Raw genomic sequence first — 18,764 nt, 5'->3', positions numbered from 1 at the left:
GCCTTACCAGATTATCAAGCATTCGCATAAGAGCTTCAAACTCCTGTTCGCCAATCTGCCATTTCGGATGGGATACAGTACCCTCACCTGCTGGAGACTCAGGGGAACGAGACTTGGCTTTATACTTTCCAGGATCTAGAAGCACTAAATTGTCAGGTCCACCTGCACTGGCCAGGGTACGTACCTTAAAAACGATAAAGTCAGCTTTAGATTTCTTGAGGGGAGAAAAGAACAACTAAAATCCCTCCCAAACTGACATCAGAAAAGCCAGAAGAAATATACTTCATTTTTAAGCTAAATAAATTAACACACTTGTATAAAAGTTGTCTTAAGGCTTTGAAAATGTCTTAAGGCATAAACATTTTAACAGGCAGTATACACCAAATCAATGGTTCCAATACAGCATTTGAAAATTACTGGTTTAATCAGTATTTTGGATGTCCTTGCATAATAAAATGATTTACAAATCACCATGTTAGTTTAGATCAAGAATTTAACCAGGTAAAGACTGCAACTATTAATCTATCTGAAGGTGAATATAGCAGACTGTATTATTATAAAAACATACTAAAATTCTTACTTGAATCTCACAGGCAAGCACTAGATTATGAATATAGTAGAAAGCCTCCTCAACAGTCTCTCCAACTGATACTAAGCCATGGTTTCTGAGAATAAGGACCTAGAGAGACATTGCAAAGAAAGTTAAGAGCAGCAAGGCAAGTACTCCCTTGCTCTTGATTAAAGTACAATCCCCCCTCCCAACATAGTTCTCTTTAATTCCAGATGTAAATACTGACCTTGCTTTTAGGCCCCAAATTTTTCTGAATCACCACCTTTTCTTCATCATCCACTAAAATACCATGGTAGTCATGATAAGCTACTTCCCCTAGAGAAAGTGCTTCAGGTGAAATTGGCAAGAGACCACACTTCATTGCAGACACCTGAGAAAAGTGAAAACAACTAACTTAATTTCTTGCAACAGAAAAAAAATTATAAGAACTCTATTAAAAAAATGCTTTTATATATTATATATAGGTGTCTGTACAGCCACATACATAGTAGTCTTATACTCCACCCCTAAAGCCTGTATTTTTCACCACTTTTGGATTGGATTGGGAAGTCACATTGACCCTGGGTCACTCAGCATGGCTGCTTTTACATGACGACACCAAGATGAAAGGACTCAGGGAAGAAACCCAAACCAACCCACAAAAAAACCTCAACCAAAATCAACTTCATCCTCCATTCCTTTCACTCCATCCGGCGGCTTCCCCTCCCAGAAGAAATTCAGTTAAGAACTTTGACACGAGTAATTCCACAGCATTGAGGATAAAGTTAAGGAGCATTTTAAGACTATAATTCACAATTTTAACAATCTGATCATTTATCCTTAAAATTGTTGCCCCAGAATGTGACCTTTGAAACAGTGTCATCAGATGACTCTCAAAAAATTTCAAAGAGGTAAAACTGACTTGTAGCCAGTTGCTCTACTAAGAGGTATTTTAAAAGCTTCAAATATTTAAGAAAACCCTGATAAATTGTGCTTTGCAAAACATGCTAAAGCTCTTATGACTCACTGTCAAAGGATATGGTCTTTTGTTGTAAAGGACACATAAATATGAAAAATGTATTTTCCAATTACAGCACTTTGCTGTCTGACCACTCACTTAACAACCAAATAAGGAGGATCTCATTGATTCAAACAGAACCACATATTTGAAGGCAGACTTAATGGCTTTGTGCCCTTCAAAAAGGAAACAAATCTATGATTAAGGAGGACCAGCCTATTTTCCAGCCGGATGGGATGGGGGGTAAACAGGACAGATGACAAACTCAGAAGTCTGCTTACCGCTGCCCCTGCTGGCGTATGAATGTGAACAATGCATTTAACATCGGGTCGAGCTGCGTAAATTGCAGAGTGCAAAGTAAAACCAGCTTGGTTTACTCCCAAGTTAGTGCTTCCACGATCAACTACATCTCCCTGAATGTTGATTTTAACCTGGGAATGAAAAGAGTTAGTTTCTTCAATGAATCATGACTGCCAAAGTGATTTAATTCAGCATCTACCACTGAAGCTCTAAATCTGTATTTTGTTCAGTGCTTTATTTTAGCAAGTGTCAAAATGTGCATGATAAGGCTGTAGTCAGGTGACCAGGGCCCCAGAGCCTGAGAAGCACATGAGAAACTATTGCCTATGACACAAGGAATCATTGCCTGTAGCAGGTAATGGTGCAAGAAGTGGACAGTTACAGACAGCACTGTGACAAATGGCTCCATTTCAGAGAGTTATGGTGGAGTTTTATAAGAAACTTGCAGACTTGGCAGATACCTGAAGAGGAATAACAGGACTTTGAACATGATCAGAGAAAATGGAGTTTCAGAGTGGAGAAGGGAAGAACAAGCATATGAGAAATTAAGAGAAAGGTGTGATATAGTGCCAGCCATGTAAGCAGGCTTCTGGTCAGCACGTTCAACTGGCTAGGGCGTGTGCCTTATCACTCTTCTTATTAAATCCTGCTGCTGTTTTCTGTGTTGAACATGCTCTCTACTGTGTAAGTAGTGTGAGTGTATGTGTGTGTGTGTGTGCATTTCACTATCTTCACACAATCTTAATTCTCAAGGTATTTACATTTCCTGACAGAGAGATACAAGCAGGACACCTTTAAAAAAAAACCCAGCAAAACAAAACACAAACCCCAAATAAAACACACAGAACACTCCCTACAGCATGACCTTCTTCTAGAAATCTTGTAGTAGGGCAGGTCTCCATTTTCTCCATTCCTTTGCTTACAGCTTTTTCAAGAGCCAATTTACAGATAGCTGAGGGGGAGTATTGGAACCTTAAGGTGTCAAGTCTGAAATGTTACTACTCTGTGCACACTTACCTGACCTCTCTGCTAGAGGTTACTTTCCTGAAAGTTGCCGGGTAGAAAAAACAGTGCAAAAGTTCCTGTTTCATTTCAGTGCAAGGGAGAATCAACCACATTAACTCAAGTTGCCTTCAGCAGCAGTGGAGACTACACTGAAGATGAACACTCACAAAATGCCTCCCACTAGCTAACAGTTAAGGGGGTTATGTCTTCAACTGCCATCATTAGATTTCAAAAATATAATTTATCTACACCCTCAGCTACACCATTGAATGATGGTAACTAAATTAGGCACCTGACACAATAGCTTGAAATTGTAACTGATTTGCACCATTTATGTCTGAAACACACACTGCTTCCCTTGACAAGCCTGACTTTAACAGCCAGCAGCTTTCAAGGGCATGATGTGATTCATTAGCAGTCCAAATGACCTGGCTCCTCTTTACAGCCACATCAACTGGAGAACAGCTGGTGGTGAACATGTGCAAGGAGAGACCTCAGCTGTAGCAGAATCAGCCATGTTCAATAAAACTATTCTGAACATGTAACACAGAGTAAAACATTCTCTAGGATAACACTTCAACAGTGACAGATACACAGAAAGAGCAGATTCAGTCATTCATATTTCAAAGCTATGAAAAATAGTAATTGCTTACCAGACTGGATGCAGTAACTTCACTGTAAAGGAGCCCAAAAGGTACAATGAGGAAGTGCTCCTGCTCAGAATTTACTCTGGCCTAAGGATAAAACAAGAGTAAAAGTTGCTAAAAGTATCTTACTAAAGCACACAAGAAGGCCCAAAACCATGAAAGTTACCTTCACTTCCTGAGCATGGAATGGGCAAGTACATCTGTAACGTATGCAATTTGATCTTCATGTATGTTATAACTGATAATACTGTGAGCAGTACAGCACATTTGCAGGTTCTCTACCACGTATCCTGACCTTCACTTACATTTTTGCTCTTTTAACTCACACAATCAGGAGTTTATAATACAAGAAGAATTCTGACTTCACACCATGCACATCTTGGGATGCATCTGTTTACAATCTGTACAAAGAAAAGTACAGGCCCGCTAGACAGTTTAGGTGCCTCTCAATGGAGAATTTAAAGGCTTCAAATGTTTTACTGGACATGTGAGAGAGCTCCCTATTTTGCTATGAATCTACCCAGGGTTTCTGTTTGGGGTTTTTTTGTTTGGGGCTTTTTTTTAGTATTTTTATAATTATATTTGAGTTTTTAATTTCCCTACAATGCAGCTACTTTATGCTCTCTCATGTCTTCTACTCTTTGTAACATTAAATACATACACACTTTGATATACTTCTACTGCAGGGAAGAAAATTTCTACAGAAGTTGATCAGTCATCCAAAAGTTTCTAGTACAAACCTAGCCTCCTTTACAACCAGCTGGCAACATGGTATGGCATAAGAGCATTAAACTGAACCAGTTAGTTGAAGTTAACCTGTATTTTTATGGATCACCCAAATAGTTCTCCACTGCACAAGTGTAAATGATCGAGAAAATATTTTACTTATTTATGCAATTCAAAGAACAAGTATTACTCAAAATACCCCAAAGGTTAACAGGAAAGCTCAAGTGCAAGACAAACAAGCAGCAAGACTCACAAACCACCTTGCTTTAGGATTAGATCCAATAAACATCTCATGCCCTCAAGCAAACCAAGACTTGGTGAGTGATGTGTGCCTTATGTAAACTGTAATCTCAAATTCTGTCTAACCCTGGAGGCACTCAAGTTCACTCTACACATTATTGTGCTTGACATGAAAGCTCTTCATGCTCTGTAATTCTGCTTCTGCATCAGGACTGCACCAGTTTGAACAATTCCACACACAGCAGCTGCCTACGACTGACAGATCCAGAAAAGAAGCTACTCTATCCAACTCTCTGATATGTCCAGATTGGCATAGCTCTCATATCCTCACAATTCCTTTCTCCTCTAATACAGAGACTTATGACCCTTACAGAAAGCTGTTGTAATTTTTCTCTAACATAAAGAGTGCACTGGCAGCTTTTAACTTGAACGCAACCACCTGGCAATTAAGAGCACCCACTCACAAAAAACTGAAAACGTGTCAGATTCCTGCTCTGCATGAAGTGGTAGGCATTCACCACATTCCAAAGGAGTGCCTTACTACCACATTACTAATTCATGTACGGGTATATGGAAGAAAGACCAAAAGAAAGCAAACTTGAGGCATTCCATCCCAATCACATGCCCCTTCCGTAACCACTTCCTCAGGCACGTTGCTTTTCATTACAATTGACGTCTTATCTAAATGCATAAACATCCCCAAGGCTGAACTTTATACTGACAGCCACCTTCATACCCACTTGCTCAGTAATCTTTATACTGCATTAATATCCCTTTTACAAAATCAATTCTCCTGTCACATACGTAAAATCAGGGGGTGGCACAGAGTTGTTCACAAGAACCATTATATTGGATATGTTCCCTTACTGAAGGAATCTAACAATCTGCTTTTATCCTAAGCCTACCCATACCATTTATCAGCTTCACCACTTCACAAATAATATACCTTGAAATCTCAAAAAGCAGTAATAACAAAATTACCATATTTCAGTCACATTGCAACTAGAAGAACTGAAAATACATAAAGAACAACCTCTACTATGCAGAAAAATACAATTCAGCTCTGTTAGGAAAACAATTGACTGGTTTGCACACCACAGCTGGGACTTTACTCATGGGATTCATGTTGATCATTCTTCTGGCATATAAAACCTCCTTGATTTGACCTCCCTGTCATTATTTTTATGGATGCCAGCGATTACTCAGTCACAAGGAAAATTGTTGGCACACTGCATTAAGCTAAGTAGTTCACTCATGTTCAGAAATACCATAGCTGCTTTTTCAAAAAGGTTGCACCTTGAATTATAAAATTCAAGTGTATGACTAAGATGATATTTTAGTACTTACCAATAAAACTAAGACATGACCTTGAAGAATAATACATAAAATTATTCAAAGCATTTAAGATACTAAAAGATTGAGTCTTTCATCATAAGAACTTTCATGTACACTCTCTTAAAGACTCTATTTAGGCTATGGTAACTGACATCCAAGCTGTTCCAGTTCTTATTCCTAAGATGCAATGACAAATCTCTTCACTATTATACTGCTTTCAACACCACTTTGATCCTCTTCCACACAAAGACAAAATGACAGCTGGAGGAGGGAAACAATTCTCTTGTAGGTTAAAACAATTGGTTCAGTTATCTGTCGATTCAATACTCACTGTTATATGATTGTAAATAAGCTGAGACCAGCCAAAGAGATCTGCTAATCTGTAGAAAGCTGCCAATTTACATCGTAACAACTTCTCCCCTTTTTCATAGGCAATGGAATCTGATCCTCTCAGATCATTCACTGGTGTCACCATGCCAAGACCTGAAAAGGAGAAGGGGTAAAAAAAAAAAAGCACAAGGAGAGGTTGCATTCAACATCAGTTAAAACCTAAAACCATGCACCACTATTACAGTGGTTGTTCTTACTAGATTATATCAACATATTAACCTAAGAAATGCATAGCAAAGTTTTAACTACTATAATGTCAATTTCTATTACATAAATATAATGACAGTCTCAGACAAGGTCATTTACCTTTGGTAGACTTGGCATTTGTTTCCTTCCTTAGTATTAATTACTGCTAAGGTAACAGTACATTCCTTAACAAAGTATTCTTTTCTCTTTAAAGCTAACTATTGTCTGCTAAACCCAACTTTACTGTTAACAGAAAAATGTAAGCCCAGATATTCCACTTTGAGATACATGATTCGGTATTCCTGAACAGGAGAATTATACATCTAAAAAGATACACACAGATTCATACAATTAGGCACAATTAAGTACAAGCTAGAGAGAGTAGGATTATGGTAAATAATTAAAAATACTATAGTTCTAGTTACAGTGCAATCAGAAATGTGGTTAAAAGTAGCTGTGATAAAGCAGAACCAGGCCATTTTACAGTCTGAACAGATTTATTTTGGAGCACGGCAAGGATCTATATTATCTTAACACAAAACCTGTGTATATATGCATTCACACATTCTAGGTTTTGTTTTCTTTCTTTGTTTTGCTTGCTGATGTTTCTTGTCTACAGCCTCACTTCACAGGAGAAAGCTGCAAACAGCACTTCAATAGCAAAAATAATTAGTTTCTAAAGACACTCACTGTTACTAGACTACTAATGAGCGTTTTATTTTCCTGCAGACAATCTATCTATGTGGTAAATATTAGCAATATATTTAAATCTTGAGGTTTTTTTACTAGTGCTGACTTATCAGGCTTACTTTTCAATTAAGATAACATACTTGAAATAGCTTTTGATATAAATTATACACATGAATCACACTACACAACACTGTGGCATTTAGAAACTAATCAATTCATTTCATGTTTGCAATGTTCCTGTAAGCAGAACAGGATGGCGTTTGAACTTCACAGCACTTTTCATTCACACTGTCTTCATTTTAAACCTTTCAAACAAAAAAGAATTCAACTATTCCAAATTAAGATGCACTCACTCATGTTTAAGGCAGCCATTCCGCCTTGTGGTGCTGCAGGGTAGACATTTGGTACATGTGTTGTCATGAAATCTGCAATCTGCTGTAAAGCCAGTAAACCTGTCGGGTTCTTCCCTTTCTTAAACTGCTCCTGGATCATAGATTCCAGTTCTTCACAAAAAGCCTAGCAAGAGTACATTGCATGTTATAAAGCAATTGAAATGAACTTCAACCTTTCATGCACAGCTTCTCTTTAGCACTCAGAAACATCCTATATCTCTTCTGAAAAACAGATCAGGGCAGAAGTACTGGGTGCACACTGTTACTTGAAAATGTTGCTTTCTGGAGATCCAGTGACACAAAACACTTATTTTGTTTGTGAATGGAAATTCCAGCATTCTCTCTTCAAGTGACACCAAAACTCATTGAACCTACTAATACAGATTTCTGGAAGAAGGAGCAGGATGTACGATTGACTCGAACATAAAACACAAAAGGAAAAGTAGAGGAAATAGAAAAGAGAATAAAAATTCAACCAGATAACGTGAGGAAAAATTAGCCTACAATTAGGATACTCTAGAAGAAAGGCCAACCAGAAAAAAGATTGAATGGATCTAAGATACCACAAAATTCTCCAATGCCATGGGGATATTACAAATACAGATAATAAATTCATAACTTCAAAGACGGAGCATTCTTTTCTTACTGGGCTTTGAAGAATCATGGAGACTCTCTTCTTCTGTTCCATCATGTTAAAATCCTGGCGAAGGTCAGGTGCCATATTCCTCTCTCTCAAATACTCTGGATTATTTTCATCAACTCGATCAAAATATCTCTCCTTATGAGGAGCTGTTGTTGGGGGTGGTGAAGTCACCACCCCCACTCCAGAATCACCATTCATAGCACAGTTTCAAGGAACCTATGAGGAGGGGGCAGAGAGGAGAAATAAATAAATCAAGCAAGGAAATCATTAAGAACTTGTGTTTCTTGTTTCAGAATAACAGTTCATAGAATAGTTACTGTTGGAAAGGACCTTAAGATCATCCAGTTCCAATCCCCCTGCCATGGTCAAGGACATCTCACACCAGACCATGCTGCCCAAAGCTCTGTCCAGCCTGGCCTTGAACACTGCCAGAGATGGAGCATTTACCCCTTCTTTGGACAACCTGTTCCAGTGTCTCACCACTTTAACAGTAAAGAACTTCTTCCTTCTATCTAACCTGAACCTTCCCTGTGTAAATTTAAACTGACTGCTCCTTGTCCTATTGGTACAGTCCCTGACAAAGAGTCCTTTTCCAGCATCCTTGTAGGCCCCCTTCCATCTAAAATTAGCGTGGCTCCCCAAACACCAAAACCATATTTGTGCAAAGGGATAGCAATTATTTCAGAAGAGGAAAAAAAAAATAAAATAACAAAAATATAAGATCAGAAAACTAGGCTAACATACAGGAAAAGTCAATGCACACACGCTACATAAACCAACACAAGAGTTCCCATTTCAGCTGCCTCCAATTCCTTAAGCTATCTACACAGCTTGATTTTCAGGAGCATAGAAGCCCTTCTTACAGGCAATGACAAAGGCGTTCAAGACACGAGGCTTAAACTCACTAGGTTTGGTTTGGGGGTTTGGTGGTGACTGTTTTGTTTGTTTGCTTGTGTTTTTCTTTTCCTTAAAAAGTTAAATCAGACATACTTAAAAGAATATTGTATACATCAGAATTTAAATCATTACAGAAAATAGGATATTGCACATGTTTATTAATATGAAGAATCAGCCCCACCAAAACAAGCTCAGATTGCAAATATTTCTGGAGACAAACTCAGAAATACTGACTCTGCAACCTGAGGCAGAGTTCTCACAAAGATACTTATTTTAGGTTCATTCAACAACATGCACATCACTATATTAGCATGTGGGGTTTGGAATCTGGAAAGCACACACACAAACGCAATCCCCACCCACTGGCCAGGGTTCATTTCAGTTTGTTGTAATCAGCAACCGCACGTATCTACTAGAAAGTCTGAAAATTGGGCTGGTATTACTCATATACACATTGTTCTTTCACTCACAAGAATCCTTTTGTGTAACATTATCCTGGTTTTCTGGGCACAATATTATAACTTTCATTCCAAAATCCTTTTTAAAAGATTTTTTGAAGCCTTCCACTGGCAAGCAACCAGTACAATGAAGCCACCCTTGCAACACCTTGAGACTCAAACCTCTGATTCCTGATCATCTGACATATTAAAGTAAAGCTTTTTCAGAAAAGTTCTTATTTTTTTACATGACTAAACAAAATGTCACTAACACAAACTGTACTTCAGTGAACTGTACTAAGAATATTTAACTCTGAATGGCTTGCTAGTTCAGCACACTGCAATTATTGACATTACACATGAAACACGCATGGTTGAAATCCCTTGCTTCACAGCATTTAGCAGCTTTGCTAAGAAAACGAATCGAGAAAACCTAGTGGGTCTTTTCCTGGAGGTGGCAGAATAGGCAGAGAATCAAGTGGCAGAACACAGCTCTTTGTCCCAGTAAGATGAAAGAGACTAATTTCAATACTGCTCATTTAGATTTGGGGTTCACAATGTAAGGAGAGCCCCAATTTAAACAGTTAATTTTATTACCCATCTTCAGTTTTGCAAAGGTAAATACCATTCAAGTCTGCTGATATTATCAAGTCATTACAATTCTTTTTGCTATGCAGTAGGAAAGATTGTATACATCTTCATTTAAGATTAGTCTTCTACATGTTGTAACTAGTAAATACTGATATTTGTCTCTACAATTTTTAATTTTTCTTTGCAACTCATCTTAAACTGAACTTGCTTGTTCCTTTTAATTTAATTGGGAATTTACTCACATACTTATTAGCTAAAACCACCTCAGACACAGATGTACACAGAAAAGGCAAGTTTACATAAGGGATTTTGAAATGCAGATTATATTAAACAAAATCATTGCAGTGAAGAAAAATACCTACTTCAAGATCATAGAAATAGCAAATCTCACCCTCTTTAATCTTGCATTAGGAAACAAGTTTCAAACTCAACTGGTTTCTTATTTCAGAATGAACAAATCAATGAACCGAGACAGTTCCAACACAATCAGCAGAAGAGGATACTACTAGCAAAACCTGTGTAAGCACTTGAGACACTCAAGTTTTAGATGCTCAGTGATTTCCACCCACTGAGTTGCTAAATAAACACACACAGACACCTCTGCGCTGTTTAAAGGATTTCATTTTAAACCGCTCAGTTTAGGCTTTAAAAGAAAGACATGGTTGGATTTTTTCCCCCCTCTTTTTTTCTTTTAAAGTAAGCACATACACACATCTTTATTATTATAACTTATTTTAATTACCAGCTCTCTGCCACCCAGGAATAAATACAGGGCATAGTGAGAAGAAATAATGCTTTTATCAACATGGAAAACCTTTTAAGGTATTAGACCTATATAGTTTTAAGCAAGTGAATTTATAGGAAAGGAGCCACTCCTCCTTTGGCAGCTTCAGATCCCTAACACCCCCTCTATGTTCTCCTTCTCACATTCTCCAGCCTGCACCATCTGCCATTTCATTATCTCAAAAATGCCTTTGAGAGCCCACTACCACTTTCCACAACCCCTCTCCTGAACTCCATTAAGCTATATTAAGCTCAACATTATATTATTATTATATGAATCTCTACATCCAGGTTTTTGTTGAAAGATGACAGTTTGCAGATCCAAATGTCCAGCTTACCCTCTTACACTAATAGCACACTCGGACCAATCTAAGTCTGAACTTCACCACTCTGCTTAACACAAGGAATCAGGGAGTTTAGAAACAGTACAAAGGCAAGTCCTCAACAAAGACAAACAGAACCACAAACCAAACAGCTCAAGCAGCTCAGAATTTACACTGCATTCTGTTGAGCATAGCCTTACACGTGTATTTACTTAAAAGTAAAGCATGAGAAAACTATCAAGTTGGAGCTTAGCAGAGAGCAATGGCCTGCTCCTGCCTGCTGCAGCATTCCATTTCCAGGATATATTTCAGTGTAATGTTGCATCTTGAGCACAGTCTCATTTAAATAAGAATGTATGCACATCTGCAATCATCATTTTGCATTTAAATATTTGCACTAATTCCATCTTACTTTCAGAGTACCAAAAGCTATTTCAGAATGAATCACGTACATAATTACTTCTCTTCACTGTTCCTTACTCACCCTAGAAAGAAGCCGGTCCCTAACAGCCTGCACAGGCAACATTAAAATGGGATCACAGTGTCTTGCCAAAGTTGTATTACTCCTTTACCCACGTGTAAGATGGCATTCAAGCAGCTGCTGGAAAGCTATTACTGATTCACTGCTATGCAGTGGCAATGACTTAAGAGAAAATGCAATGTTTAACATCAAGTGATCATTTTATATCTATGGCTGAATATCAGTTTCATTGCTCAGTTTCACGGATAAACAAGTAAGTGACATCCTCCCCCCAAAGTCTAGTAATTAACTGTTCTAACTTAACTGTAATTGTTTATTTTTATGGCTGTCAGCTACTGATGATAAAAGTATTGATTTTTGAATTAGAAACTTGTATGTTTTACAACATTTTGCATAAGCCATTGAAATTTATTTCTGAGTTACCTCAGACAACCCTTTGGGAGTAAGGCATCAGGAACTCTCAGAGTTTCAACGATATGGATACCAATAAATAAAAAAGGAATCGGAGCACTTAAGCTGAAGGCACACAACGGCCAAGGGTTCTATAAACTGGAAAGTCACACTGAAAAATCACAACAGGCTGCCCGGGCAATAGAAAAGGGAAAAAATAAAGACTGTCACACCCACAACTCTTCAGCAAAGACAGTTCCTTTCCGATGTACTGTACTGCAGCCCCCAAGTGAGATAAGCTGTGGTGTCAGAGGACTTTCTGCCATGATAAGCAGTTTTACATGAGAGCCTGTTCTAACACAACTGTGTCAGGAAAAGCCACACCCTTAACTGAAAACGCTGTGGCGGGAAAATGTAAGAGCATAAGAAGCCCTTCTCTGAGAATCTGCTGGTTTCAAACACAGTCAGAGGGAACACATCCATTACCGGGGAGAGGGAGGGAAAGGGGGGGCAGAAATCAAGTAAATCTGACCTAAAATCCAAATCACACCTTATAGTAGCTGGAGAGCCATCCTTTCAATATGAACGCATATACAGACACTAGAAATTTAAATCAAGCACCACATCAAATGAGAGCCACCAAGCCAACTCGCAGCACATCATGTTTATCATGGGGCAGGCATATGTGTATTCAAGTACTATAAACATAGTATATAGATTATAAAGTATATATAAACAGGTTGGTCATAAGAGGTATTTTGTGTCAGAAAATTAGCTTTATCAAATTTATAATGCATTTACAGATACTGTGCATTAGTTACAAACAACATTCTGAAATTAGTATTAATATTTCAGGTTTCTTTAACCTTTCAAAATTCCCTTCCTTCCCGCCCTCTTCTAACACAAGTTTCATCACAGGATTCACCTCAGAGGAAGTATAAAGTAAAGTATAGAGTTTGCTATAGAGTTAAAGAAAAGAAGAAAGTTCTAAAACATGAACACCACAAAACTTCACATTAACATCCAGAAAGTAGAAAAATCTCAATTTTTTAACCAGCTTAACATTCCTCAGTACACAACCTGGAGAGTTAGTTGACACACAGATAGTTAAATTTAAACAGGTAAGACAGTGAATAGCTATGTTTCTTGGAAAAAAAAATAATTTCTGCAATCATTTAAAGGTTGGTTTTGTTTTGTAATAACTTGCAGGGAGGAAGAGGGAAGGAAAAGGCTGGGCAGCACTGTGGTGGTGCAGCAAGAAACCCAAGAGGTAACTGAGCCACTGTGAAAAGACTCAGCTCACGTGGAAATTGAGGTGGTAAGGAAGGAGAACATCTGTCTATAGAAAATAAGGTTTCATTATCCCTTGGTATCTGGAAAACAAACCTGTTTATCAATTTGCACTGTTACCACTTCACTCAATATTCTGGTACTTTCTGTATTCCTTCTCATTTTCCTTTACTTTTCAGTAAGACCAACAAACTTGCTCCATGAAAAATAATAATATACCTTTGTAATAGAGAAATCATTTATAATTTGCACTGCAATTTCCATCATTTCCAGTGAGGACATTTTGGCACCACTGACACTGGATTTGTTCCTGCCATTTCAAATGTTTCCTACTGAACTTTTAAAAGGAAAAGCTGGCACTATCTTAGGAAGCCTAGGAACAAAGAAAGTAAATCATGACTGTACTACTTACTAGACAACGTACTTGACATCACGAACAATTACATTCTTTTTTAGCAAATGTTCCTAGCTCACGCATCTTCAGAATTTCCTCTGCTCTTTGTTTTTGAGCAGGAAGAGACTATTTCACGAACAAGAACAGTTATTTATCTTGTACTGACTGCAGGCACCATCATCTTTATTCACAGAGATGCTGCAAGCTAAATACTGGACTCGTAAAGATGTAGAGAAATCCAACAATAAGTTTATCTGTGTAATATCATGCATTAGGATCTATGAGAGTACTTCAAGAAACAAACTTGTGTTGGAGAGCAAGAAAAAGGAGGGTGAGGGGGGAAAACAGACCAAGTGCCCAAACCTTCCTTGAAACGCACATACTCTGTATGCGATTATTTCCTATTTCACCTTCTCCAAACACTGAAATCAGAGGCCTCGCACAGTGGGCTGTGAGTGACCACAAGGTTACATGAAGAACCAGCAAGCATTTATTTGGGTAAACTTGAGACCTCAAACCATACAAAAGAGAGAACATTAGTACCAGGTTTTAGAACACAGTATTACTTGTGTATTGAAGCTCATCGACATTTGTTCTCTTATTACATCCAATATTTACATTAAAAAAAAAAAATCTCTGAAAATGGTTGAGAACAAAGAATGAAGCTAGATATCTGCCTTAAATTAGACCTAAAGTTCCAAGTATTTATAAAGGGCAAGAATCTATGTAACAGAATTGTCAAAACAGCAGTTGCTACAGGCCTTTTACCTTATAAAATATCAAGCTGCCTTCCAACTGCCAAAAAGAAAAGCAGCAATTTTCTTTGTTTAAAGAACCAATGTTTGCCAAGAAAAAAATTGTTTCATTAAGAACATATTCTCAGATTTATAAGTCTTTCCTTAACTGGCATCATCCGACTGTACCAAAAAATTAAGGATCCCATATCTACAACACGAAGAATAATCTACCGTAAATCAGGAGGAAAAGAAAAATCAGGGAATCCGTATCTTAAGCCACAGACACCTGAAACTTTTCTGCTGAAATCCCATGAGCTTCACCAATGTTGCATGCAAATGACAAGCCAGGAATTTCACCACTGTCTTTTGCATTTCCCCATGTGCTAGGCAGAAGTACAAACTCTGCAAACCATCATGTATTCTTCACTGCCTCTTATCAAAGGAGCACCAAGGGTCACAGATGGAAATGGCAATGGAGACACTTTTCCTTTCCACTAGTTTGGTGTTTATTAGCCCCCAGAGTAACTCTACAATTTACCAAAAAACATGGGCTTTGGTGTACAGTTCAGAGCAGTATCATGGTTTTCAGATAAATTTATTTTATGAAGTTGCTCCAACACTGAGACTGAAACCTGCATGTTGAACCTGGACTTAAAGGAGCCCCCAAAATGCATCCTTGTGATTACCATGCCAAATAAAAATCTGCCAAATACCACAGAAGATTTGACTGCAATTTTATTTCTGAAATCTGAGTTTCAATTCAAATAAGCTTCTCAAGTAAAAACCACAATTGCATAATTAATAGTGTAATATCACAAAACTCAATTTAACACAGTTAAGGCAAACGACTACAACCAGAGACAAAATGAGGCCAGAATTACCCAGTGCTGAAGAGACAAGATCAGAACTGAAGTCAGGAGCTAGCATAGATCACTCTGTAGGAATTGAAAAGATTATGCTATGCCAAAGTGGTCTAGTGTAACAGTAAAATAAAACAAAGACTATCAAGTAGCAAAGTTACCTTCCCTAACTTTGACTTTATTAAAATATTCCTTCTGGTTCTCATGTATATGTATTAAAAAAAAAAATAAAATTATATGAAATATCAAAGAGTTCAGGGAAAGACTACAGAAATAATCCAGAAAACAGCAGACTAACTTGTAGGGATCAGCAGTTTAACCTATTTGGTTAACCAGAAAGGTTAACTGGTCATAGAATTGACAGAGCCCTTCACTTCTGCTAACAAAAGTATAGAGAATTTAGCACTTGGGAGTGAGTATCAGACACATTTGCCCTTGAATGGAGATGGAAGTTTCCTAACCATAGATATACAATACTGAGTCAATAACCTGGCTTTGAAAATCTTTATAAAACACAAGTTTTAACCCAACTTCCAGAATACCTTTGACTGCCTGTATTGAGATCAGAGTCCTGTCCACTTCTGCGATCTACAAACCTGCCCATCATGCTTTGGGAAAAACAAGTTCCATATGCACAGCATGACAATATGCTCATGTTATTTGCAGCTTCCAAAGCACTTCTAGTATTCTAGCACTTTTTTTTTAAATAGCACCTTCCTGCGCTGTAGGTTGGTGACAGCTGGAGACTGAATGTCAGACAGAAGGCACAAATGGAATCATACCATAGAATCACATAATGGTTTAGGTTGGGAGGGACCTTAAAGCTCATCCAGTTCCAAAGGACACCTTCCTCCAGACCAGGCTGCTCCAAGTCCCGTCCAACCTGGCCTTGAACACTGTCAGGGATGGGGCACCCACAGCTTCTCCACGCACTCTCTGCCAGAACCTCAAGCACCCTTACAGGGAAGAACTTCCTAACACATAATCTAAATCTACCCTCTTTCAGTTTAAAGCCATTCCCTCTGCCCTATTCTATAAGGTGTCCCTGGAACCTTCTCTTCTCCAGGCTAAACAACCAACCCCAACTCTTCAGCCTCAGTACTCAGAGACAACACCAAATTTCCTCCTTAACCTGTGCTCAGGTCACATCAATCAGACCCAATTGCAATTAGGACAAATTTTCCATCAGACCAGGTAGGATATATCTTACTGAATTGCTTAGGTTGATGTTTTTAAAAGTTAAGTTTAACAGCCCATAAAATAAAAAGGGCTGCACTAGAGATGGTGTCTCTTTGCCTTATTGACAAAGCTCTAAGATCTGGTCAACAGAAAACACTGGTGACAAATATTTTTTCCAGCTTGCTTTATTGGTACATTAAATTCCATCACAGACTCAGCTACACACACACCATTTAGCCCTACACAAGAATGAGTCAGGTCACTAATATTCATTTTCGCCTTCTAATTGTGCAGAAAGTATCTGGGGCCAAGACAATATAAAATACAAATATTTCTCCATTATTAATATTCATGGATGGTGGCAGCAGTACTGAAAATTAATGTACACTTATTTTTGCCATCAGGGTCGTGAGAACTATACAAATAAAGAGGGTTAACCCAAATACTGCTTATTTTTAGGTTTCTGTGAACCCACATGCACTTCCAAAGCCTCCCAGCAAACACACCAATAAGCCAGCGCCCACAGATTTCTGACCTCACAGCACAGGTTAAATCAGATCACCAGCTTCCCAAGGGCAGGGCCCCAGCTTTATCCAACAAGTATTTAGAAAGCTTGAGACAAATTGATCAGCATGTTTGACCCAAAAATGAACACCGGCCTCAAACTAAAGTTATAAAAAGCTGCTAGACTCTTAATTCCAACACTGGATTTGTGGGAAAACACAAACGCAGACATCGATTTCTTAAAGAATGAGCCAAAACTGACCTAAGCAGAATTACATGTTTAACTGGCCAGTGTAATAAAATCAGGTGAGGAAATTTCCATGATTTTCACATACATGCATTTGAAGTCAGGTTTTCCTAGGAAACAATACATTCCACACAGTCCTCAGGAAGGAGAGCCACCTGCTGATAGAGAGGTAGCACTTACCCAAGAGGAGTCTGCTGCTGCTTCACAGAACAGCAAGTTCAGGAAGACACACACTGGTTGCACCAGTGGGTTCAGACAGAAATGAGAACTAGGTCAGGACCTGCAATCAAGGACAACGTTTTACCACTGTCCATCGTAAACTTGGGGATGCTTCTGACACAGCAGGTCAAGACGAACTGCACACAGACAGGCTCTGTGGGAAGGCTGTGGTGCTGCATGAGAACTGTGGAGTTTATAAGCAGCTTTACCAGAAGGCGGAAAACTCCAGAACTCATTTGAATGCAGGACACAGTATGACTTGCAAGTCGTCTATAGGAAAGGTGCAAAGAAAGAGAAGCTTTCTTCTTTCCTCAAGATTTCCTTTTGATCTCAAGGTTCAGCAAAATATGCAGAATGAACAAAGCCCCTTCTCTGTGCAATATGACCATAGCAGCATTGTTTCACTTTTCCTATAAGGCTTTCTAAGTAGTATTTTCTGATGGCTCTACTCCTCCAGTGCTACCACTCTTTTAGATAAAGGGGAGAGTACATTCTAAAATTACAGATGAAAATCCACCTTTATCAAAAGGTTTGTGGGGGTTTTCTACCAGAATCAGTGCTGGGGAAAAAGCCAAACAAGCCAAAGGCCCCACCCTCATACCCAATACTTATCACAGATATAAGAAACCAAAAATCTTATGTTTCAAATTTAAAATTTCTTTAATGTTAACTACTGTTGAAGCTGCTCAGATCCAATGCTTTCAAAAAGCACTCTGAATAACAAAAGCTCCTACAAATGACAGAAGGAATTAAAACTCCTTTTTGAATAGGGATAGATACTTCCCTCATACTTCAAAAATGTAAGAAATTTCTGTAATTTTAAAGTATTCCCATCTAAAATATTAATATCATGATGCATAAAGGATCAACTGAAACACAGCAGTGCAAAGTGGCCCCATTCTGGCCAGGATCCATTTATTTTCAATAGCGAGAGATGAGATTTCTGAAAGGCGCTGGCAATGAACATAACAATGTCATTTAACCCTTTGCACTACTCTGCAAAAATAGCCTCTTCCTCAACTGTTAAAAGATGTTTGTGTAATTACTTATTTAGAGGGGAGATGAAAGTAGTTACAGAATCTTTTCTTTCACTCTTCAGTTACACACAAATAGTAGAAACACTGCTCTAGACTTCTTAAAGCTACAATTTCACTTTATGCAAGCATAAAGAGAGCCATTTTATGGGTTTGGTTTGGGCTTTTTTTAAAGTTAATTCAGGTTAAATGCTGAAAAGACCCTTGAACCTAGAATGAAGAAACTGTTGACTTTCTCATTTGGGTACTACCCTCTGGAATGAAAAATTTCCTGGA

The 18,764-nt window shown here is 38.2% G+C and overlaps 1 protein-coding gene across 7 annotated transcripts in view; it reads right to left on the bottom strand.

Annotated features, from left to right (window-relative positions):
- The window catches only part of ADD1 (adducin 1), a 59,557-nt gene that overhangs the window by 22,630 nt on the left and 18,163 nt on the right, over positions 1 to 18,764 (bottom strand). For all 7 annotated transcript variants that reach the window (XM_080618735.1, XM_080618740.1, XM_080618739.1 and 4 more), the window contains exons 2-9: positions 8,126 to 8,338; positions 7,441 to 7,603; positions 6,153 to 6,304; positions 3,527 to 3,607; positions 1,850 to 1,999; positions 798 to 941; positions 581 to 679; positions 8 to 184 (exon numbers count right to left, since the gene is read on the bottom strand). In XM_080618735.1, the coding sequence (XP_080474861.1) occupies positions 8 to 184; positions 581 to 679; positions 798 to 941; positions 1,850 to 1,999; positions 3,527 to 3,607; positions 6,153 to 6,304; positions 7,441 to 7,603; positions 8,126 to 8,320 (1,161 nt within the window). In that variant the 5' untranslated portion in view covers positions 8,321 to 8,338. The remainder of the gene's footprint in view (positions 1 to 7; positions 185 to 580; positions 680 to 797; positions 942 to 1,849; positions 2,000 to 3,526; positions 3,608 to 6,152; positions 6,305 to 7,440; positions 7,604 to 8,125; positions 8,339 to 18,764) is intronic.

Source organism: Psittacula echo (assembly GCF_963264785.1).
Source record: "Psittacula echo genome assembly, chromosome: 1".
NCBI lineage: Eukaryota > Metazoa > Chordata > Aves > Psittaciformes > Psittacidae > Psittacula > Psittacula echo.
This window is presented reverse-complemented; position numbering and strand designations above follow the sequence as displayed.